Raw genomic sequence first — 25,000 nt, forward strand, 5'->3', positions numbered from 1 at the left:
TACTTTATTTGAATTTATAAGTTGTTTGGCCTCATTCACCACCATTTAAAAAGAGGACCAGGGCTGGGTGATATGGTAAAAATACTATATCACGATACTTAAAGACATGTTTTCACAATACATGATATTTATCACGATACATGTAATCACAGACAGATTCTTAGATACTCTCCCACACTAAATACAGTAATATTTTTTCAACATCTGCTACTTTTTGTCTAATTAAACCAGTCTAATTATACTGTTTGTAATGAATCTTGCAGTTAATGTGTATTTATGAAGCACTAACAGTATCCTCGATATGCTTAGAAAAGCATATTGTGTATCACAGAAAAAGAAATCTTATTACAATATGATAATATATCGGCATATCGCCCAGCTCTAGCTTTTAGTGTTTTTTTTTTGGTAGAAGTGGGGATAAAAAGAAGGTGTCGAGGTTTCTCATATTTTACTAGCTTTGGTTGATTTTCAGGAATGACATGTGAAACATGTCCCTCTATTTGCCCTGTTATTAATATGATGTGGGCTGTTAAAAAGGGGTGTTCTTCAAAGAGCTCTTTAGTAAAGGCAGTTTCTGAATACATACGGTCAGGTTCATAGGTATTTGGACAGTGACACACAGTGACGAATGGGGTTGAAGTGTTGACTTTCAGCCCTCCATTTTCACAGGTTCATATGTATTTGACCGATGAGCAGTTCCATGGGCCGGTCTGGACTTTTCCATTATTATTTCATGACAGATTAAGGAAGTAAAAAGATCTGGAGTGTTGAATTTGCATGAGGTATCTGCTTATAGTAACTGTTAACATGTCGCCCATAGAGGTGATGATGCAAATGGAGAAGGCCATCATTGTTTGACTGGATAAAAAACGAAACGCACTTATCAGAGAGATAGCAGAAACTTTAGGAGTGGCCAAACTCCTAAAGTCTTAAAAAGAAGCAATGCAAGTCAAGAACACTCTCTACAGTCAAGAGACAGCTTCATTAAACTAAATACAGAGGACTTACTTCAAGGTGCAAACCACTGGTGTAACGCTCAAGAACAGATAGGTCAGCATTCACAGCACCACAGCATCTGTCAAACATGGTGGAGGCACTGTTATGTTATGTTATGGGCATGTATGGCTGCCAGTGGAACTGGGTCACTGGTGTTTATTGATGATGTGTGTGCTGATAGGAACAGCAGGATGAATTTGAAAGCGTACAGAGCTTTACTTTCTGCTCTGATTCGGTCGATTGCTACAAAACTGACAGGATGGTCCTTCACAGTACAGGTGGACTATTATTTTTAAACGGCAGATTTAGTCACCTGACCTCAACTCAACTGAGCAACATTTCTCTTCCTGAGGTCAAGACAAAGAGGCAGAAAGTCCCACAGCTGAAGGTGGCTGCGGTTACGGCCTGGAAAAGCATCTTAAGGGAGGAAACTCAGCATTTGGTCATTTCCATGGCTTCTAGACTTCAGACAGTCATTGACCGGGGAAAAGATCTGCATTCAAGTATTACAAATCTCCTTATATTTATAACTGTTAGTTTGGATTAATTTCTCGAGCCTGTAAAATGTAAAAAAAAAAAGGTTGGAATGTTTGAAAGGTCAAAGGTCAAATAATGTTGATACTTTTATTACAAATTGAGTTGAGTGTGTGGTGGTTTAGGCTGCCAATTTGTGTAATACTTACATCCATTACTTCTTAGCTAAATTAGCCTTGTAGCTTCAGTGCATTAGCTAGACTATGACTCTAAGCTAGATTTTAAGCTCACTTTAAACGCAACCCTAGCCTAGACAGTTGGATGACCAGTAGGATGGACCGACGCACACCTTCTTGAATTGGATTACCGTGGTTTGATCATGTACTAAATGATCCTGAAGCTTAAGCTAGACTCCTAGTCATGGCAAACATGAGCCATGTTGATTTAATATGTGTGAGTGTGTGTGAGTGTGTGTGTGTGTGTGTGTGAGAGAGAGAATGTGTTTGGGTAAGGTGTAAGCTATGTATGTCATCACATCAGATCAGGTTGGACTCAAAGGGAGCAGTTTTAATTTAAATAGTTTAAAGGCGTGTGTGTTGTGTGTGTGTGTGTGTGTGTGTGGGGGGGGGGGGTGAACCAATCCTGTTTGTCAAGTTTGAGGTTTGTAGCTCAGTGAGCTCGTATAGTTTTGTTTGTATTCTACCATCTAAACGTTCTACTGCCCGTGTTTATTGGGGTCAGGGGGCAATTTTGTGTGTACATAGGCTTATTTATGAAGAGTGTGAATGGGTTATTGCACTGCAGGTGCCTTAAACAGACAGCCATACCAAATCTAGAATACAAAGATCAGGTTTCTTATAATATTACTGTAGAAACCTGAAAATATATATATAATATATATTATAATAAATGTATATAATATATACCATTTAGAAGGCTGCACACAATTGTTTCTTCTACGGTTGCATTCAAATGCAAGAGGCTAGGTGACGTTTGCATTTCTTTGCATAGTGAATGTCATTGAGCCCTCCGTTCACCAGCACTGTTGTCTAATATGTACAGGCCCTAAGACCCACTCCCTATAGTTTTCCCTCACCCGCTCCGGCACTCCGCCCTGGCCATTAGAGCCATGTTTTCCCAACCACTGTAAAATCGCTAGATCATTGTCACTCGATAGTATAATTTCTGTGATCGTGTTACATACCACACAGCTTGAGTTACTTATTAGTAGGGCTGCCGTCATCAGTCATATCAGTAATCAAGTAATTAGCAATTATTAGGGGTCCAAGCACAGCACCCCTATTTATTTCTTTTTCAGATAGGATTGTTGTAGATTACATTTCTCATTATTAAAGTAGTGACAGCCCTGCTTTCTGGTGACCTGGGTGTCACTTGTAAGAATTTATATTAATACAACTGAATTTATTATAGTAATAGGCCTAAAGTAAAGGATCAGTTTTGCGATCACATTACATACTGCACGTCACTAATCAAGTAAATAGCAATTATTAGGGGTCCAAGCACAGCCTCTATGTATTTCTTTTTCGGTTAGGATTGTTGTATATTCAGTTTCTCATTATGTCATGGTTCCTAGTGACCTGATTGTCAGGCATGGCTGTGAAAAACTGCCCTATATCATAATGTGCTCAAATTATTATTGTGTTAATATACTACAGCGAAACCACTGGACTGCTTAAATCAACATTTATTTCCTCTATTTTGTTGCATTATCTTTATTGCCCAGTTTGTCGTGTTTTCAATCGCTACAGCAAGGAAAACTCAAACATGCAGGGCAGTGATACTCCAGGATAGATCAGCACATTACCACAGTGCATAGGTTTGAGAATTTAAAGGTGGTCAGATTGTGGGGTTTGCAAGCCTCTAGGATCCTGTTTTTAAAAGTGTAGATCAGGGTTAGTCACAGCCCAGCTTGTGACCTGCACTAGACCATATATTTGCCCAGTATGTGTGTGCCAGGTATTCAGCAAGGCCTACCGTTAATTACCATCTTACAGATAGTAAAGTTACACGCAATTATCGGCAGCAGTGAAAATGCTACAGATAGAGCTATGATGCTTAGAAGTGACTTGTTTTACAATTTCTGTTATGAGGTTACTGGTTTATTTGCAACGATTCTGTTGGATTCATGCTCTTATAGCTGCCTTTACTGAGATTATTTAGGTAGAAGTAATCAGTTGTTCACCTTTATTACAGTAGCAAAAGCACCCAAACCTGCAAGTATTTAGCAAATATTTAACATGCTGTGTGAGAGGAACTGATGAACAAAATCATATCTGACCGTTCAAAGTTGACACCTGACAACCATATCAGTCTGTAAAGACTAATCTTTGACCATTTGAAAAATATTAGCTGAAAACTTAGTCATATGGACTTTAGACGCAAGCTAAGAACTAGGATTTCTATTGATGAGGAGGGATTAGTTGTAGAGGAATATATAGATAGATAGATAGATAGATAGATAGACTGATAGATAGCTAGCTGTAGATGGATGGATAGATTGCCGTAGATGGATGGAGATATATCTATATCTATATATATATATATATATATATATATATATATATATATATATATATATATATATATATATATATATATATAGATAGATAGATAGATAGATAGAGAGCTGCCATTTGCGTCATTTACAAGACCTACTCAACAAAGTTTCTGTGTTAAGCAGTTCCAAGAGACAACAAGCGTGTTGGAAGCATTGTAATTATTACTACTTGATGTTCTTAATGGCTTGTTTCAGGCATGTTGAAGTGGCTGGTATAGTGGAAAAATGTGGACCCTTTGGTGAGCCTGATGGACCAGGTTGAGAAACACTTATCTAGATTAGGGTCCTGCAACAACAATGCATAGTTTGTTGTTTCCCCTACTCCACACCTGCTAGAGCTCATCAGTTAATGAGCAAGCCTTTCATTAGCAGAATCAGGTGCGCTAGAGTCTGGAAAGAAAAGAAGTCTTCTCTGTGTTGCTACTCTAAGCCTGTTACCTCCCCCCACCAGCCAATCCCCTGGCTTTGAAAGAGATCTCAGAGAAAGATAGTAGCTGTGTCCCAAAAATCTAGGCGGCAGCCAAGGAAGGTCACTAAACTTTGTCCCGTTTCGTATGATGCTTCAAATACAGCCGAGAAATGTTTTTTGAGAACTGGAAGGATGCGACTGGGGTATCGAGGCCTTCAGGTGGCCCACAAAACATGCCTTCGCTTGCGCAATGTAATGGTGTCAAACTCTTAATCTAACATTTTTAAAGGTGCACTATATGAACATTTGTCCTGCTTTGTAAGAGTAACTGTCTCTACTGTCCAGGGAAAGTTTTGTTCTAGATTTTGGAGGAGTTTTGCTGTGAGGATTTAACTACATTTAGTCACAGAAGTACTGGATGGAGCCCCATCATTCCAGAGAACACAGTTCCACTGCTCCACCTTTCTAGCCCATGGCTGGCATTGGGCACAGTGCCGATAGGTTTATAATTATCTGCTCCAGAGAGTCCCATTCTATTGGCAGTACTTCTCTGCAGGAACTACACAATACACAGTAATATATAATTTACAAACAATGTACACTAAATGGACATGGGATACCCATAATCCATTGCGTTGTTTGGTTTGAAGTTTTGCATGCAGCTTTTCTGAGGAAGGCCGATGTTCAGACTGTTTAGCAATGAGGTCTTACACACAATGAGGGGGCTGAAATTGAGGTTGTCAATCCACTGTAAAGCAGGATTTCCAGGAGCAAGGGAGTAACTGGGAGCGACCACTCCCATAGACCCTAGGTACATTTCTTTTGGTCACTAGTACGTGGCCTCAACTACTAAGCAGTCTGCTGACCCATTCACATATGTAACACGATCACGGCCTCTGGCGACAGATGGAGAATGCCGCTCGGTCTGAATAGGCAAACAGTTAACATTCATGTACTGGTTAATTTAGCTTGACTTGGGTCATTTTCACAAAATGCTGGCCAGACAAAGAGCGTCCCCTGTTATTGTTGTTGCCTGTTATTCAAGACCCAAGATCGAGATTACCTAAAGCTCCTTTCACTTTACATGATTGTTATCACAGTTGTTTGTATGGTCTCCTGATGTTCTCAGGATATCGTGTTGGTGAGGATCTGTGGATTTAAAAGTTCTGCATTACATAAAAGTCTGTGAAATGTCATGGCACGTCATGTAGTGTCAAAGGCATTTTGGGTGTGGAATTTCTTAATTGTTTATTGTGAAAAGGGAATTTAGCCAATCTCCCAAAAGGCATCATGTTCACGTCAAGTAATATTTGCAACAATGACGCCACAGATCTGAACACAGATAAAGCCTAGGTGCAACCTAAAAAACCTACTTTTAATAGTGTACAGTGTAATCTGATCAAAGTGCTTTGGAGGCCTGTTTTGAAACACTTCAGATTGTGGAGATAACACTGATTCACTGACACTAGACATCACAATATGAAGTCTACAGATATCACTGCAGTATACCTACTTTCAAGACATTCAGTGCCATATTTAAAAAAAATAATCTAGAAATGTTTTGTCTGATAAACCAGCAAATCATGTTAGACTGTAAAAAAAAAACATTAAATAAGCGGTTCTTTATTAAATACACTTGATCACTTTATCTGTCTTGAGTATCAGGATTATATCTGAATATAATAAGGGCAAGCAAAGCCAGTCAGTTTAGGAGCGTCAGCTATTAAGACGAATGTCAGATATGGGTCACATTATTTTGAAGCTAAAGCAAGCTAAAGCTAATCCAACCAGCATAAACAAAAACTAGCAGTGTAGCTAATTGAGATTTCCTTCTATGCCATCCATGTGTGTACTCCTTGAATGCATACCCTTCTTTAAGGCTTCAGACAGTGGAAATGTATTTGTCTGGTTAACAGACCTGTTTGGCACGTCATCCGCTGAGGAGAAAACACCTCCTTGATATTATATTGTGATGTAAAACAGATTGTGGTGTAAAGTGACGCAGTTGATCATGGCAACGACACAATTCATCATATTGCCCAGCTCTACTCGGGATGTGTTGATGCTCAAGAGAGTCATTGTTTTTTGCCTAAGGTGCACAAAGGCCTGTTATGTGTGCATCAATTAACAAAGCTGTCCGAGGAGAAAACGAAGCCCACGTAGACTTCCAGAGCAGGTATTTTTAGTAAGATGGTGTTAGAACTGGGTTTGGGGTTGAAGTGAAGGTGCACTGATGAGTTGCAAGGATCAAGGCCATGTTTCCACGCTGATATGATGCCTTTGATGTGCCTTATTCGGTGCTGTCTTTGTAGGCCTTTGTCTGTGCAAAAGTCATATGACTGCAATGTTGGTGTACTAACCAGATCTGAACGGAGCAGTATTTGTTCTATGCAGAATGTGATCTATCCTCTCACCTCATGATTTTATTATATTATTAGATTTTCAAATCTCATATTTCAGTACAATTTGAGGGCACTTATACTAATACATGTGTTCTAACATCAGTACAGGTGAATCACCACCGTCAGATTGATGCCACTTTATGGTTTGGTGCATTTTCATACCCTTACTATTGATGTTAGATGTTAGGTCACTGTCTTCCTCCATCAAACTGGCTGTTTTATCTTTAGTGTGGATGCAGTAGGCTTGGTTGGTATGGCAGCAATCTCTGATTAATAGGCTCACATGATCTCTTCACATTGCTCTGTCTGTACAGAGGAACATGACATTATTTTCAGAAGACGTCTGCTCTCGTGGAATGACCCACTCTCTAGTACATGAGAGGAGCCGATGGACAAGCTTGGTTCTCATTATTTAAAAAAAGGGTTATTATCTCAAAAAAGACATTAAGCATGACCTGTTGAAGGTGTTTTTTTTTTATTTAACCTTTTAACCCCTTGAACCCTGTGTGTAGGCCCACACTCCAGTTTCTTACTTGTATAACTACATTACTGCCACAGTTAGTACCAGTTTCACAAACCCTAAAATAGACCTTAAACCCCAAAAAGGGTTCTAGTATTGTTAAGGTATGTGTAAAACCCTTTTGGCGTAGAATGTACATAATTAATAATGACCTAATATACACTTAAAAGTGTTCTTTAATAAAGACAATGGTTCTTTATACAACCATTTGAATTGGAAGCGGTTCTTTTTCTGGTTAAATTCTTATATGACTAAAAATGATTAGAACTCTGTTAACTCTGTTAGCTGATAATTAATAATAACATTATAATAACATTTCTGCTTTCTGTCTTCTCTTTTTTTAAGAAAAATAAATATATAAATATAAATAAATCTGATGCTAGATTTTTAGTAATGTCTATGTTCAATGGTTTGCAAATAGACATTTTTTTTTTTTGTCAGCCAGAATTGTATTTTTATATATTTGTTATTTTTAATGTCATTATACTGTATTTTGGTAACTTCACAAATATTAGAAAGGTTTTTTTGCCGTTGACTTAATGACTTAATAAAATCTTCATTGACTTCCATTAAGGTTTTTTAAGTTTGTGGACCCCCTTTATGATGCATTCAGCTACTTTATGTTGCACCCATTGCATTCACAGCTGTCCCTGTAGAGACGTTTTGCCAGTAGAACCTATTGGCACCATGCCTAATACCAGGCATGAGCTAGATGGGTATAAAGCCCCCCAGCATTGAGCTGTGGAACAGTGGACCTGTGTTATCTGGAATAATGGTGCTTTTGGGATGATTTGGGGAGTTGGGGATAAGGTGGGGTGGTGATCATCCAACATCCTGACCACACTAACTTGTTGCTGAATATGATCAAATCCTCACAGCAATGCTCCTCCAAAATCTAGTAGAAAGCCTTTCCTGGACAGCAGAGACAGTTACTCCAGCAAAGCAAGATAAACACATTATTTAAAAACCCTGGATTTTGGTAAAGACAATGCATGGGCGGGTGTCCCAACACTTTTGTCCATTCCAAGCCTTTCTTTTGGCCCATTCATTGTAAAACAAGTAGAACAATATAAGGAACAACTGCCAACTTTTAAAAGTGAAAAACAGCATTGGGTGAGGAGGTGGAGTCAGGACAAATAAGGGAGTCTGGTGGGCCAAATCAAGCATCCTCATGGGCCAGCTTTGACCCACAGGCTACACATTGAGCAGTCCTGCCGTGAATGAACTTTTTAACTAGTGCCATCAAGGAACGTAGCAGTAATTCTCCAGGAATAAAGTGAGGTACCGCAGCCCGCAGCCAAAAATGCGGTTACAATCAACCTGTTCTGTAATGCATATCATGACCGTGCCATTCAAAGCCATTCCCACGTGGCTCTGGAGGTTACATGGAGGAATTTGAATAGGTTGATGTTTACCCCATAATTTGGTGACTATCAGTCTCAGCAATGAAGCTTTTTCTCACGTTTTATTCATAGCAAGAGGAAAGGATCAAGTTCACTGTAACTTAATAGCGTACTTGCGTTTAGCACAGTCCAGCGACTTTCAAGAGTCACTCCATGAATAATGATGGACCCCCTCGCGAATGGGCTGAAGGTGACTTTACGTGTGGAGGAGGAGGCCATGAGCTGCTTAGCATTTCCATTGTTCACTTCAAAGCTTCAGAATGTTTGCGATCGGCCGCGTCTCTCCCTTTAAGGGACGACGACCACGTAACCCGAGCCCTCGGCCCGAAACCCGAGCCGTGACGTCGCCCAGGTAGAGCTCCACTCCTGGCTGGGTTGCCGAGGCAACAGTCAACAGGTCTGGTCTGAAAAAGAAAAAGTTGTAATGGTGATAGCCCACCTGAAACCACCCGAGCCAAACCGTGTGAGGATCGCACCACAAACCTGACAGCTGTCCTTTAAAAGCAGACAGCAGAATTAGGACAAATCTCACTCCAGCAGGTGGTGTATGAATTTGGAGACACAGCTCGCCTTGTAACTAGGGCTCGGTGATGATAACGGCACTTTATATTGAGGTATTTTTCCTGCCAGTAATATGATTTAGCCAAATTTAGCAATTAAGGATGCACAGGGATATCTTAATGCCAATCCAGGTGCATTTAGAGTGTGCAGTATTTGCTGATTGCTAGAAAAAAAACCTCAATTATCAGTCCAGTGTTGAGTTTTTGGACAATAATTCCTCCTAATTATTGTGAAATAATGAAGTATCATGCGATATTTCCCATTTCCCATTCTTCTAGACCACCTCAGCCCCCTGCTGTGCTAGCAGTGATGATACACACACATTCACTTAAAGGGATTCCCCACAATGAGTGAGGCTCAGATTTTCCATTCCACCTTAAATTGTGCAGCTCTGACACCTATACGGATGAAGTTAGGTCAATTTGAATGAGAGTCATGATGACTGAGAAGATAACGCCAGCTTCTCTCACTTCCACTTTGAAAAAAATCAGTTCAGCAGTCAAAAAGCCAAAAGAGCTTGAGCCAAGTTGCGGAATTTCGAACAGTAATGCAGAAAGCGAGCTGTAATGCAAGCAAGTCTCAAAACGTTAAACGGTAGGACGACATCTTCCTTCCTTCTGCCTCTCACCGTTTTGCCGTTAACTACTTCTAAATGCAGCACACACACACACACACACACCTGGTTGTGGTTCCCAAGGTACCCTGAAGCTAGAGTACCTGTGTGCTCTCTAATTAGGGTGTGAGACTTAAGAGTGCTTTAAAGCTGACAGTGCAGGGGTCAGAGCTCAGGGACTGTATTTGGGACCGTGCTTTATGAAAGGGCTGTTCAGAAGTGATAAGGACTAGTCATAAGTGTTTCAAAAGAACCGCTTGAAAACCTGGAGGCACATGGTTTTTTCATACACTCCAGCTCTGCGTCATAAACATGAGCTAATCACGAAGGAAGCAACACTTCAACCATACTTATGTCATTTTGTACAATTTTTAAAAAGCTACTCTGAAAACCGTGTGTCTGCATCTGAGAAAAGCCACCATAGATTTCAGGTGTTTTTTGCATTTCAGTTACAATGTGAAATGTAGAAGGCAGGGATGGGATATGATAAAAAAATAAAAATAAATAAAAAAATAAAGTAATAAATAATAAATAAATTATGAATATATATATATATATATATATATATATATATATACAACATTTTAGACTATTTTGTTTAAGACATTGAACCCTGCATTTGTTATTCAGTGATTAGTCTTAATGCAGAAACCATTCTGAATTATCTGGTAACAATTTAGTCCACAGGGGTTAGTTTTAGGGCTTGTGAAATTGATGCTAATTGTGGCTAGTAACATGAACATTAAATGTCAAGACGTGAATATTTTTTCAACAGCACGGGCAAAAACGGCAGAAACATCTTAAGTTAAAGAGGCTTAAACACAGTCAAAGCAGTAGAACCACAGTTCGGTTTTCCTGTCCCACTGTAAAACAGTCTCCATTCTGTAGACTCTGTTATATATAACAGCTCGTCATTGCTGCAGGCTAAACATTGGCCGTCATCCACCAGTATCTTTCTAGGAATTTTCTTAAATTAGATCTTGAGAAAAGTCTACATTTAAACAGCAGAATTGTTCACAGCTCTACTTTTATAATGATGGATCCAATTTTTCCTCATAAATTGAAAAAAATAAATCTCAAGTAAGAAAACACAGGTTTCAGGATCTTTGTGAAAACTGCATAAATGGTTTTTAATATATATTTTTTTAACTTAAGAACAATTGGTAAGTAAGGCCCAGTGTCCATTTGCGGCCACAGCAGCAAAGCGGTAAAAACAAAGGATCTGATGTGGATTGGGCTTAAAAAATAACTGATACCTAACATTGCTTCCCTTATAATGACTATATTACATTTCACATACTCCATTTTCACTTTTCATTTGCTGTGAGCCAAGGTGTAGTAGTGTGTGTGTTTGTGTATGTGTGTGTGTGTGTGTGTGTGTGTTCTAGTTGAAACGTTCACTTACCCCATGCCCTTTATCACAAGAAACCATCTCAGGGTCATAGTTGAGCTAGTATCACTTCACACAAAAAAAAAATTCTCGTGCATTCACACGGCTGTTTGGGCGTGTCTGAAGCCTGTGTAAAAATGTGAAAGCCATGCCTGTATTGTAACTACGGATGTACCAGCATGGAAATACAGGACTGATTCCGAAAATGAGCCCGTCGCTGTCTGCCAGTATTTGCCATTACCTGACAGCCTTTATTCATTTGCCAGTCAGTACTTAACCCAAGTGCACAAGTACTTAAAGCCCCTATATACTATTTTCATCATTCTCTCCTAGTTTCTATAGTTGTTTACTCTCAACCAGTAGAGAAAAAAAAGGATGTCGTTCTTTTTTGCAGTTTTCCTCTGCTGGATTAAGGCAGATGGGATGGGATGCTTACATCTGTCCTGCTGGTTCAGAAACCAGGCTAACATCACGTCGTCCACTGAGGAGAAATGTAGAGACTTCACTACCATCTAACACTGTACTGGTTAGCAAAAGCCCTGCATCTCTGAAAGGGCTTGTTAATGAGCTGATTAGTTATGTCAGTTGTCTTGGGAGCAGGGGAAGCACTCAAATGTGCAGGGCAGGGTGCCTGCCATTGAGAAACAATGTGCATTTGAATGGGACAGTCGTGTCCTAACAGGCTTATGGCTAATGTACGGCTTATGTAAGCTAGCTAGCCAGCCAGGCACCTCCACTAACTTTTATAGCTATAAGTAATATCTAAAAGGTAAGCCAAAACTTTCATGATGTCTTAACGCATGTTGATGAAGCTGGCTCTCGTTTTGAGGCAGATAAACAAACAGTCAAGGCTGGCAACCCGAGCACACTTGCTGCCATATGTACGCTGGCTAAACCGGACAATTTACATTGCAGAGGAGGAAAAGTCATGGTAGCCATGCATATCATAAAATTTTTTCGTATTCATGAAAACTATGATTCCATGGCTTCTTTATGTTGTATATTAGGTAATGATTTACTGAAGGCTGCGTTTCCCCAGGCTTTCATTACAAATAAATGAAGTTGACAGTCTCAACTTTGATATCATCTCAGCTCAGAAAGTTTTATGACAAGTGCTACTTTATGAATGCAGCCTTTTGGAAAAGTGTTGCCATACACTATGTCCAAATGTTTGTGGACATCCCTTCTAATGAATGCATTCAGCTACCGTAGGTTGCACCCATTGTTTAAGGGCTTGAAGCAGTGGAACTGTGCTCTGTGGACTGATGGTGTGCTGTCAAATACCTTTGGGATGAGGTGCCGTGGTGATCATTCTGACCTCGCTGAGTAGAAAGCCTACAACAATGCAGGTTACCCTTGATTGCGGATGAAACAATGAATAAGCAGACGTCCCAATACTTTTGTCCGTATAGTGCATGTTAAGAATTTAATTCTGATTGTGGCTCAGATCAGATTGTAGGATTGTACTTTTATTGTTTAATGACAGTTTGTCTCCGTTTCTTCTTCCACCCTCCAGCCATGAAGTCAGCCCTTGCCCTTGTGGCCACACTGCTGTGGTACCTAGCACCAAGTCCGCTGCGGGCTGCTAAGATCGTCGTGGTCCCGCCTATCATGTTCGAAAGCCATCTATACATCTTCAAGACCCTCGCATCCGCCCTGCATGCCGAAGGCCACGACACGGTCTTCCTAGTGTCAGAAGGTCGAGAGGTGCCACCGTCCGACCACTACAGGCTGCAGAGGTACCCGGGCATCTTCAACAGCTCGACAGCAGACGACTTCCTGCAGTCCAAGGTGCGCAACATCTTCTCGGGCCGGCTGACGCCGCTGGAGCTCTTTGACATCCTGGACCACTACTCGCAGAACTGCGACAGCGTGGTGGGCAGCTCTGAGGTCATGGCGCAGTTGAAGCGGGAGCGTTTCGACCTGTTGCTCGTTGACCCTAACGAAATGTGTGGTTTCGTCATCGCCCACATCCTCGGCGTGCAGTACGCCGTCTTCAGCACCGGCCTGTGGTACCCGGCTGAGGTGGGCGCACCAGCTCCGCTCTCGTACGTGCCCGAGTTCAACTCGCTGCTCACTGACCGCATGTCGCTGGTGGAACGTTTGGCCAACACAGCCGTCTACCTGGTCTCCCGCTTCGGCGTGCAGTTCCTCGTGCTGCCCAAATATGACCGCATCATGAGGAAGCACGACGTGCAGCCGCCCGTGTCCATGCACGACCTGGTGCAGGGCAGCCGTCTCTGGATGCTGTGCACGGACATGGCCCTGGAGTTCCCAAGGCCCACGCTGCCGCACGTCGTCTACGTAGGGGGGATTCTCACCAAGCCCCCGAGCCCTCTGCCACAGGTAAGACAACCAACTGCACTTGATGTACCAATTTAAAGGTTCTTTATCTTCACATGAGGAACAGTGAGGAACACAGGGCTTCCCCCTTTAGCTTCCCCTATAGGTTGCTCAGACGTAAAGAGGGGCCAGAGCCATGTTAGCCTTGTGACAGGTCGGGGGCATCCTGACGTGAACCTGACCCACTTTCGGGACCGCCCATTGTACATCGAGAGGAGAGCAATACTGATTAAATACAGCAGACATTTATTTGACTTTTGGAAGATATTCCAAAGACATACTTTTACAACACGGACCATGAAGAGCCAGATTAACTTACTTAGAAAGAAAACTCCAATTTAGGTTCTTAGGAGCTTTAAAAAACTGCTTACACCTGGACTGTTGACACAAGGCAGGTTGGATCCATGGATTCAAGCAGTTGGCTCTGTTTCTTAGCAGAAATCGAGATTCATGAGTCCAGGCTATGTTTCTCCAGTCATAAATGTCCAGTTTTGGTGAGCCTGTGCCCACTGCAGCCTCAGCTTTCTGTTCTTGGCTGACAAAGGTGGACCCTGATGTGGTTCTCTGCGGTTATAGCCCATCTGCTTGATAGTATGGACATGTGGTGTATTCTGAGCTGCTTTTCTGCTCACCACAATTGTTCAGAGTGGACATCTGAGTTACTGTAGCCTTCCTGTCACCTCCATCCAGTCTGGCCATCCTCTGTTGACCTCTCTCATCCAAAAGGTGCTTTCGTCTCCTGAAGTAAAATCAATTCATATTCATTTACCTAAACCTAAACCAGTGTTGCACATAACAGCATCCACATTGTCTACCAGAGTAACATAGCACTCACCACTAATCCCCTTATAATCATCTGCTGTTATTCACGTTCATACAATAGGCATGCTGTTATATTTCTCGACTTAAATATAGTCCTACTGTGAACCAAGTGCTGTCAGACATTTTTGGTCATTTACTCACTGACCATCTCAGTATCTTTCTTTGTATTTTTCTGAATTCACAAAGCCATCCTGCATTGTACTACTTCATACAATGGACTTCATTACGTTAGCCTGTAGTCGCTGCACTCTTAAACTCTTCAGAAATGAATACCTTATAGCTTATTAACTTCATCTTATAAATAACTACTTAATATTTTACACCCATGAGCCATTAACCTCAACCCAAAACTTAAATCTAACCATGTCCTGGTGCTAATCCTCACCCTAATCCTAACTCTAAAGGCACATTTAAGCATATTTAAACATCCATGCCAATGTAAAGGACGCATAGAAGTATGTGGGCAGCGATGATTACATTGTTTGTAATAAATGAGTCTTGTTGAGAGTTTCAGATTCAAGATTTTAGCAGTTTGAACATCCGTATGAACATGATGTATAATATATAGCGTGGCGTGAAGCTAGGTCAAGAAATGTGGTGAGGGTCAGAAAGAACTTCCTCCAGAAGTCAAGCCACTGTTTGCGTTTGTCTCCCGGTCTCATTTCAGTGCCATTTCAGTAAATGGTTTGTCTGTGTGGTTGTGTGGTTGTGTGGTAAGCACCCCCCACACACACATCTTGATGCTGTTCGTGGACGTCAGTGAGTAACGTCATGCCTCGGTACGGGGGGTCGCCTGACGCAGTAACTCTTCTCTTGTTGGCAGAGGGATACGAAATATGACCGACCGTATCTGATATGGGCCCACCCCCAAAATGTCAAATAGCCATCCCACACCCATAAACAGTTGAGCCTCACTTCTATGAAACTACAGGCAGTTTCAACATGCATCACTGGACGATGGAATTTCTTTGCAGTGCATAGGGAAAATTCATGACTCTAGCATATAGTTTGGAGACGTGGAGCAAGAACAAACCCATTAATACTGCAAATGTCTTTTATCTGTACTGACAGCATGTCCTACTCCAGACAGGCTCAATGGGATCACAAAGGCCGTCCTTATCAATGTGAGCGATTGCACAGAGCGCTGCATGGAATAGGAGTGGGGGGTTCTTAGCCTAGGCTTGCAGTTTTGGAATACCAATCGCCCAAAGGAGCTCATTGTGCGCCATCAAGGCCATTATGTGACGGGCGTGTGTGTGCGGACACGGGGTGTGTGAGTAAATGTGCCCATTGTAGAATGTATGTGGAAGGACAGTGAGACCAGTGTGCGGGGCGGATTGTCAGTGCCAGGCCAGCGCAGACCATTCTGATGCAGCTGGACTCCCTCGTACAGCTAGGAAGCGGCGCTAACACAAAACCCCCACTGATTCTCAGGGCATGCTAGCACGCTAGCACAAATCTCCAATCACTCACTCTGACCCAGGCCTACGATGCTACCATGTGTAGCACAAAATCCAGTGCTAATGTGGAAACACATAACCCTTCTTAAATTTGGAAAAGCGAGCGCTCCGTTCTATGCAGCACTACCCAAGAAACTATGGCTAATACTAGTGGGCCGCGTTCATTTCTCAATGCTATTATCCTATGAACACAAACCCTCAGCTATTCATTTGTGACAATGAGGCCCATGCATTTCACCAGCACTGTAATGGCCTAATGAATAGGTAATTATATATATATAAAAAAAAAAAGATGACCACAATGCAAAGCTTGCATTGTGAAACTGAGCAATGCTAACGCTGGCCATTCTGGAAGGTCTTGGATTGGTTCAGCTGAGGCATGCATAAAATGATGCGGCCTGTATTTATACAGGGAAAAGCCAGGATCACTGTAGTACGGTTTACTTCAGCGTTGCGTTACAAGAAATAAGAGCTATCAAGTAGCATGCTAGCAGTACACACGCCAAGAGTCATAGGAGGCACATTTCCATTCTCAGAGATGATAAATAGCTAGACCGTCTAGATAGCTGAATTGTGCAGACCGAAAGCCGCCGTGTTCACTTACAGACCTTATTGGTTCTATTCTGAATTGAGCTCAGAGTCGAGCATTTTCAACCAAAACGGACGGGCAGTCATTTTGTGGCATTACTTCTTAGTTAGTTGACAACGACGCTGACAGCCCTTGAGTACTTTTTTTTTTTTAAACAGTTCTGGATCAAAAGGCCAGTTCCACTCTCCATTGTTCCTTTGTCTCTGTGTGGGACGTGAGGAGGAGCTCAAGCACTGGCATGACATTGAGGGTAAATGAGGTCGTCAGAGCGGGGAGAGAGGTCACCGGCTGAGGTGGAAACGGGTCAGAGAGAGCTGCATGTACAGTGCAGGGCTCCGCATCCACTCAGCACTGGGACTGCAAACACCTAGGATAGAGATATGCCTGCTGTTCGCCCACGAACTTCATGTTCAAGTACTTGCCTATGTTCTACGCATGTTACCAGGGGGCTTCTGCTAGATTCTGCTATTTTGGGTGCGTAATGCATGTGTATTGCATTGCACCTTGCGTTCAGGTGGCAGTAGTTCCCGAAGACGTGCACAACCGACAGGATTGCGTAGTAAAGAGCAGGGCTATCTCCTAATAGCCTTACTGCTAATTGTAATGAGTTACAATTGGGTTCAGTCCAATTCTGATGACAAAGTATGACGACATTTACTATTAAGAACTTTCTTGATGTATCGCTGTATATTCCTGCCATACTGCCCGTCCCTACAAGAGCACTGAAGTGCATTTACCATGATTAAGGAAGGTTATTACCCCCTTTACCCTCATGGCACATCAAGTGCGAGGTTTCACAATGCTACTATTAATATCTTTGCCATAATACCGAGCATAAATGCAGTTTCCTGAATCCGCAGAGCCCGCCCATTCAACTGCTTTAGATTGCACAGATCGTACAGGACTCACATCCGGAGTTACAAGGCTCTGCCTCTCGCCCCGCCTAACTGTCGTCTGCCTCTCGTCTGTAATTGGTCGGTGGGGTTGAAGGACAATGAGCAATAAACACTCGAGTGTGAAACTCCTTTCGCCATTTATATACTATTTTTTTTTATTTTTTTTTTTTACATTTTTTCATACATCATAAAATAGTATACGCTGCTTTTGTGAAGCTAAGACTCTATGTGAACCATGTGCAATATGTTTCACTTTCTTTTTGTTTTTTATTAGTAACAACCACAATAAACAGGTCTTAGGACAAACAGTGTCCTATGGTATAATGAAAAAATTCTATTAATAAACATTGAAATGCAGCTCACCAGATCTGTCCAGTTCCTAGGACTTGTTTATGTTGTAATCTGCTTCATTAATGATCTTTAATGAATTTTGGTGCTGTGTGTGTAGAATTTTGAGGCCTGGGTGAAGGACACGGACGAGCATGGTTTTGTGGTGGTGTCGTTCGGCGCAGGAGTGAAGTACCTCTCTGACGACATTGCCCACAAGCTGGCGGGAGCCTTAAGCCGTCTACCTCAGAGAGTCATCTGGAGGTAGGCCTAGGTTCATTCATTATCATCATCATCATCATCCTCATCATCATCATCATCATCATCATCATTGTGAAATGAAGAAGGATGAGTCAGTTCAATGAAAATGTAGGTCTAATCATATGCACACATTATTTAAAGCCATGTATCTTGGCCATATGTGTGTTTATGCTTGTAAGCAACACGTCGCATTAGAATAGATGCAAGTGAAGATAAATACAGTAAAAACAAATCCAATGATTTGGGGCCAAATGTCTCCAGGACGCTCCGAGCCAAGGCCTAGCTTCGTTAAATTTCACAACCAACAGCTGGTTTAACAGGAAGCACTGCGTATCCACCACTAGGTTTAGGTAACTGCTGTAAGACAGTACTTACTGTGTCAATGCGGTTTGTATTTATTCTGTTTTATATATATATATATATATATATATATATATATATATATTTTAATTCTTAGTTTTGCAGCTGTCTAAAACACCTGCACAGTATTTAAAATGGCTAGAAATATACTGCAAAACACATTTTCCCCATAGGTTCTGAATGTTTTGCACCTTCCTTTGACTAGTGGATGCAGTGAATGCAAAGGGCAGTAATAAATATGACCTTGCAGAATAATTTTTCTGCATGTGCGCAATGTGGTTTCAGTCCCAGTGGTTTCAGACTTATTTGGCCATTAAAGTTTTGAATATTGCCTTGTTGCTTGACAGCCATATTTAACATTTCACTGGTCTTCAGCTAGAAATACGAGAAAAGAAGGTGGTAGGTGGAAAGCAGGAGGTGTTTTAAGGAGGTACAAGGTTACATACTACAGTGTGGGCCAAAAGTAATTGGACAGCAACGATTACTCATGGCCTGCTTGGGTTCTGCACTGGAGCATGTTAGATTTGAAATGAAACCATGACTTAGTTACCTTCAGTTCTTGCTTGCTTGATTTGATAAGTCCAGTGCGTATTTAGAAGCACCCATTATGGGTCATTAACCTGGCCAGTCAAGGACATTGCACTTGCCCTAGCAATATTATTGGCTTTTCTGCAAGGTGAAACACCATCCACTGAACGTAGCTGTAGGATTCTTAGCTTAGTTATTTGCTAAGCTCACCAAGGCGTCCTTGCTTGGATTTTTCATGCCGTGATGGCACTGAAACGTCTATTAGCACATGATAATGCAGGCAGAAATTGACTAATTGCCTAGTTACTTTTGGGGCCCTAAGCCATTGCCATACCAGGTGCTGTCATTTCTACACAGTGTAATTAAAGGACTTTGCGCTCTACATTACGGTCGTTGCTGTAAAACGGATCCAGAACAAAACAAACTGACAGTGTCTAATTTGCACTTAATGTCATTTGTGTTACTGTGCCAGTCTTGTCCTGGAGGGGCTGGTGTGCTTGGTTATGTTTCTGCTCATACACACCTGATTCAGAAGGAAGCGGCTTCTGAGCAGCGGACTGCGGTGGGCTGATTAGTGAGGAGTATACATGCGTAGACACAAGGTTCCTTGTAAATTTAAGGATAGTGAAATCCCTGTGCTGGAAAATAAAGCTTTTGGAGGATGATGAGCTCTGGACCACAAACACCATTCAGCTCATCCAAAATGTGTTGTTGAATGGAGCACTGTCACTCCACTGCTACACAGTCCAGTGCAGGGAATGCTGACCTTTGGCTCACATGCAGCTTCAGAACATCTCTTCACTGCAGTATTTCTTGACCAAAGGCTAAATTAGCTGCCATTCCTTGAATTAAGCTAAATTATCTGCCAACAGAATAAGTAGATACGACTCTTTTAGTAGATAAAATCACCTAGAACTGGTCAAATATACACTATTTGTCCAAATACTTGTGGACACCCTTTCTAATGAATGCATTCAGCTACTTTTAGTTGCATCCATTACTGATACAGATATGCAAATCACACACACACACACACACACACACACACACACACACACACACACACACACACACAGTCTAGTCCCTGTAGAGAAGTATTGCCAATAGAATAGGACTCTCTGGAGCAGATAAACATGACCCTAATGAGACCATGCCTGGCGTGGGCTAGAGGGGTATAACGCCCCCCAGCAGTAATCTGTGGAGCAGTGGAACTGTGTTCCCCTGGAATGACGGTGCTCCATTCAGTACTTTTTGGGATGAGTTGGGGAGACTCCAACAAAAGCAGGATAGGCTGTTTTTTAATACTGTTGATTTCATAAGAAACAACGAATTAGCAGGTGTCCCAATACTTTTTTCCACGCCTTACTGTAGAGATCATACGCAGTGTGCGTGGATGCAACTAAATACCTGTGTCTGCAGTGAGTGCACCTTTAAGGTGTGGTTGGGATGTCTTTCAGGTGAACAGGGAATGTTAATACAGCGGGAATAGGAGTACAATGTGTCTGCTTTAAAGGACACCTGTGCTTATTTTTCTCCATTGTCTCCCAAGCTCCTTCTAACCAATTCCCAAAGCGGTGGACCTCTCCCCTGTCACCAGACCTCCTCAGATGTCTCATCTTTTCGTATGGCTGGCCACACAGGGCGTAAACCTTGACTCGACTCCACCATGAGACCGCTTTAATGCGCGTCTGGCTGCCGTGTTGCCTAGTGACGAGGCAGAGGGGGGTCCCTGCTGTCCCTCCCCTCTTGGTGAAGCAGCTTACCAGCGATGATGGCTAGAGCCGTCACGCGGGCCTAAATGCAGAGGAGTTGTTGTTGTTTGTGCACATTCGTCGTGCCTTTTCTAATGAGGGGACTGTGGTTAGGTGGCCTTAGGGACATGCATCACATGCGCCAGTCCCCAATGTCCCCACCAGAGTAACCGCAATTACACACGCTCACACAGACGTAAGCCATTAACGCCTAGAAAGATTTTTAACCCCCTTAAAAACTGTATACACCTGAAAAGCTTCATGTTAAGATGACAAGTATTTCCTACATATAATACGATTCATGAACTGTTGATTAGATTAGTAACTGAAGAACAAGTGAGTTACGTACTTACTGCTTCTGTTATGCTATATGGACAAAAGTATTGGGACACCTGCTCATTTGTTGCTAATCAGATTATAGATTGCTAATCAGATTATAAAAAAAAAAAAAAAAAAAAAAAAAAATATATATATATATATATATATATATATATAGTATATCCTGCTTTTGTTGGTGTAACTGTTTCTACTCTCCTGGGAAGAAGGCTTTCTACTAGATTGTGGAACACTGCTCTGAGTATTTGATTGCATTCAGCGACAAGAGCGTTAGTTGAGGTCAGGATGATCAGCATTCCCCACCTCCTCAGCTCATCACAAAAACACTTGGCATTAAGCATGGTGTCAGTAGGTCCATTTTTATCTGTTCCACAACAATAATACACAACCTGGACTAAACAAGCTTTTACACATCTGTGTCAGCTAAAAGTAAATGAATGCAGTCATTAGAAGGAGTGTCCACAAACTTTTTTTTTTTTGACATATACTGTACTTCCAGTCCACAGACTCATTACTCCACCTCATCAGATGTCCAGTTTCGGTGTTGTTCTTGTTTTACATATTGTTCGGTTTCCTTCTTGATCATCTCCACATCCGTTCAGGACCCCAGTGTTGAGTTGTCCTCTCACAGCGAAAGAATGGACTGAAGCATTCCTCATTTGTTTGAATGGCCCAAAATCAGATATGTGATTTGAAAAGATCAGACTCATGTGTCCACATCAGATCTCTGATGAATAGATCTGCTCATTTGAAAGTAGCTTTATTGTGTGAAACGTTAGAAGAGAATAATGACTCGGGGACGGTGTTGCTAACCCCCGCCCCAAGTAACTGAAGACCGGTCTCTTGGTAACTGTAGAATGTTTGTCATTAGGTTGTGCACTGACCACACAGTGTGTGCACCTGTGTGCTTGTGTATTCTTCATTTCATGCAAGGACAAACTTCTCAGAATTTCGCAAACACACACACACACACACACACACACACACACACACACACACACACACACAAACACACACAAACACACACAAACACACACACACATACAGAGGTAGAAACAGGTCAGTTCTGAGTAAAGAAGCCTAGTGGTTTGACAGGTCATTTTGATAGAATTACTATCTATGCTAAGTGTAGTACAGGGATGCAGCGATCCGGCTTTTTTCAGTTCCGATACCGATACAGATACATAAAGTTTGTTGAATGTATCTGTAACCATTGTCACCATCGTTGATTTAATAACCTGTACACCTCACCATATGGGAGAGACTTAAGGCATCAGGATTGGCTTCAACAATACTTTACTAAACTTTGTAAAACAAAATATAACAAATTAACACATAGATCTAAATGTACTAAATTGCTATTTATTTGTCACTAAAATAAACAATGGTGCAGGACCTTGACACAGCATTCAAATTCAACATAAAAAAAGAAGTCAAACTTCTTAAAATATAATAAAATATCTAAAATGTATCGTCCAAAACTAAAAAATCAGTAGCTTCACTTTGTCAAACACACAAACTTAAATATTTAGCATAATTCAAAATAAAATCTAGCAGTTGAACCTGAGAATAAATCAGTAACTTGGTCAAACGTAGGATCGGTTTCATGGATCTGCCTAATTATCCGATACCCGATCCAGCTAATTTTGTTAATATCGGGATCGATATTCGATCCTAAGATCGGATCAGTGCATCTCTGGTATAGTACTATGTGTGTATAGGTGTCAGAGTCTTATTTACCCTCATTAAACTCTTTACACTTCAGTTGCTCACCCTCTTAACAAATTATATAAAATTGTGCCCTAAAATAGAACTCTGTGGGACCCCACAAAATATGCCAAACCAAATACAATGTAGTTTCTGCATTAGGATTAACAATATATCCCGGGTCAAACACGCAAATATATAAAAGAAAAATGATGTAAAATAATGTTGAGGTTAAGTTACGTTTTGTTAAAGCAGCTTTAAAGAGGGTTCACTAGGCTGTAACCCTTTCCAACAAAACCTGTGTGTGTTTGTGTGTGGGCAAACTATAAGACAGTGCTGGCCCTTGTACACAGATGAATTTGACATGCATTTACATACATTTACATATACGTATGGCATTTGTCTGATGCTTACATTTGCATTTAGAATTCAGAAAAAGATGACTGTTCTGTGTCCTGGTGTCAAATTTAAATTTTGACATGTGCCAAAAGAAACTTGACACAAGAACTGCCTTTATATTTATTTAAGTTAGTAGGGCTAGATAATTATAGATCGATCTTTTGAAAAAATTCAAAGATTCTGACAGTCTTGTCCACCTGACCCAAGCGTAAAAATCTATTTGCGATTTTATTATTATTTTTTTTTTTAGTTTTTTTTTTTTTTTTTGTGCATTTTCAAAATGTGGCTGTCTGCCTACAATCTTTGCATGTATACTGTCTTACAGTACTCAAATGTATTAAAATTCTGTTAAAATGTATAAGCCACACATCACACAAGTGATTCCAGATTGGAATTGTGTTCCTAAAATAAACCGGGTCTTCTAAGCTTTTTAGCTCCAACTTGCCATTCAGGGTTCTGTGACTCCTGGGTCTGGAGTGTGTATCTATGCTCAGCAGCTGCATTGAATGAATCTTTCCGTTTTTGTCGAAGGCCAATTTTTGAGGCTGCTGAATTGTTCCTTTGACTGGAGCCAGGCTGAATGTAAGCTTTGTGGTGATTTTAAATGTATGCATGCTGACCGATTGCCCTCACTTGCCAGTCTCCTTCTCTCTCTCATTGTCTTGCTGTATGCTTATTTCTTCATGCAGAAGTAGTTGTTGTGGGGATCATCAGCTTTGTCATTAGGATAGTGGCTGATCATCTACGTATGACAGAGAAACAAGACAAGCATGTCGAAGAAGCTGCAGTCATATTTTTGACCAGTGAAAGCAGTGCTGTTAGGTCACGTGGTCTTTAATGCCCTGTCTTTCTTCCCTGCAGGTTTTCTGGAGTTCCACCCCGTAACCTCGGAAACAATACTAAGCTAGTGGACTGGATGCCACAGAACGACTTGTTAGGTAAGAGCAGTCACTCACTTCCCAACACTAATCGGTCTCGTACACACACACACTCACACGCTCACACACAGGTTTGCTTTTATACAGGGTCAGGACGTGAGGTTATGCATACACCGCATATCTTATATATTACACATGAATCGTTGCTGTTACGCAAAAACGATCGAAAGTTATGAGATTTTAAGTCATTGAGTCATTTTGGGGCATTTCAAATGTTTGAATAGTTGAATGTATGCTGATCATCATCCTAAAAAAAAAAGCATTTGATCCACATGCTACATGTTTTGGTTTTTAAAAAAGAGGGGACACTGGGGACACAAGAGTATCCACTGTAATAAGGATGTTGTGGCTGGGGGGGTTCAGGTAGGCTCAAGCTGTAGGGCTGTGGCAGTGTGTATGTGTGAGGATGGAAGTGCCTCTTAAACCATGCAGCTACAGCCTGTTAATGTGCAGTAATACATCCTTAATATGACCAAATCATCTCCTTTCTGTACAGCTTACAATGTAGGGCTGCTAGAAACCCCCCAGCCATGACATCCTAACCACGTTGGAGACCGTATGTGTGCCCCCAACTCAAAAATATGGTCACCTTAGCATTTGGATCAAATGTTTTAAGATGATGATCAGCACACACTGTGTCCAAACGTTTTCAGCTATCCCTATTTTTCAGTACAAAGTATGCAAGGGAGGACCCTGGACAGTCATTTTGCAATTGGAACAGCAGCGTGGTGCGAAAACGCATCCTGGGATTATTTGTCTGGTCCCGAGTATCCCGCACAAGTCACGTGCTTGGCTAGACGTGGACTTTTGAATGGCACAGTACCTGAGCCGCGACTGATGACATGTTTTTCAGTCACTCTCAGAGCTCTGCTCTGCTGCTATGGGCTTCCGGTAGCTTGGTGACTAGATACAGTGCCTAGCAACCTTATTCCCAGCA

At 41.5% G+C, this 25,000-nt stretch overlaps 2 protein-coding genes across 2 annotated transcripts in view; one reads left to right on the forward strand and one right to left on the reverse strand.

Moving 5' to 3' along the window:
- Positions 1–11,858, reverse strand: part of tll1 (tolloid-like 1) — a 68,937-nt gene extending 57,079 nt beyond the window's left edge. Inside the window, 1 exon segment of the mRNA XM_072669549.1 lies at positions 11,783–11,858. Coding sequence (XP_072525650.1) covers positions 11,783–11,858 — 76 coding nt within the window.
- A 1,006-nt stretch (positions 11,859–12,864) lies between these two features.
- Positions 12,865–25,000, forward strand: part of ugt8 (UDP glycosyltransferase 8) — a 23,150-nt gene continuing 11,014 nt past the window's right edge. Inside the window, exons 1-3 of the mRNA XM_072670622.1 lie at positions 12,865–13,692; positions 17,905–18,047; positions 23,987–24,063. Coding sequence (XP_072526723.1) covers positions 12,865–13,692; positions 17,905–18,047; positions 23,987–24,063 — 1,048 coding nt within the window. The remainder of the gene's footprint in view (positions 13,693–17,904; positions 18,048–23,986; positions 24,064–25,000) is intronic.

The sequence above is a fragment of the Salminus brasiliensis genome, chromosome 24 (assembly GCF_030463535.1).
Source record: "Salminus brasiliensis chromosome 24, fSalBra1.hap2, whole genome shotgun sequence".
Lineage (NCBI taxonomy): Eukaryota > Metazoa > Chordata > Actinopteri > Characiformes > Bryconidae > Salminus > Salminus brasiliensis.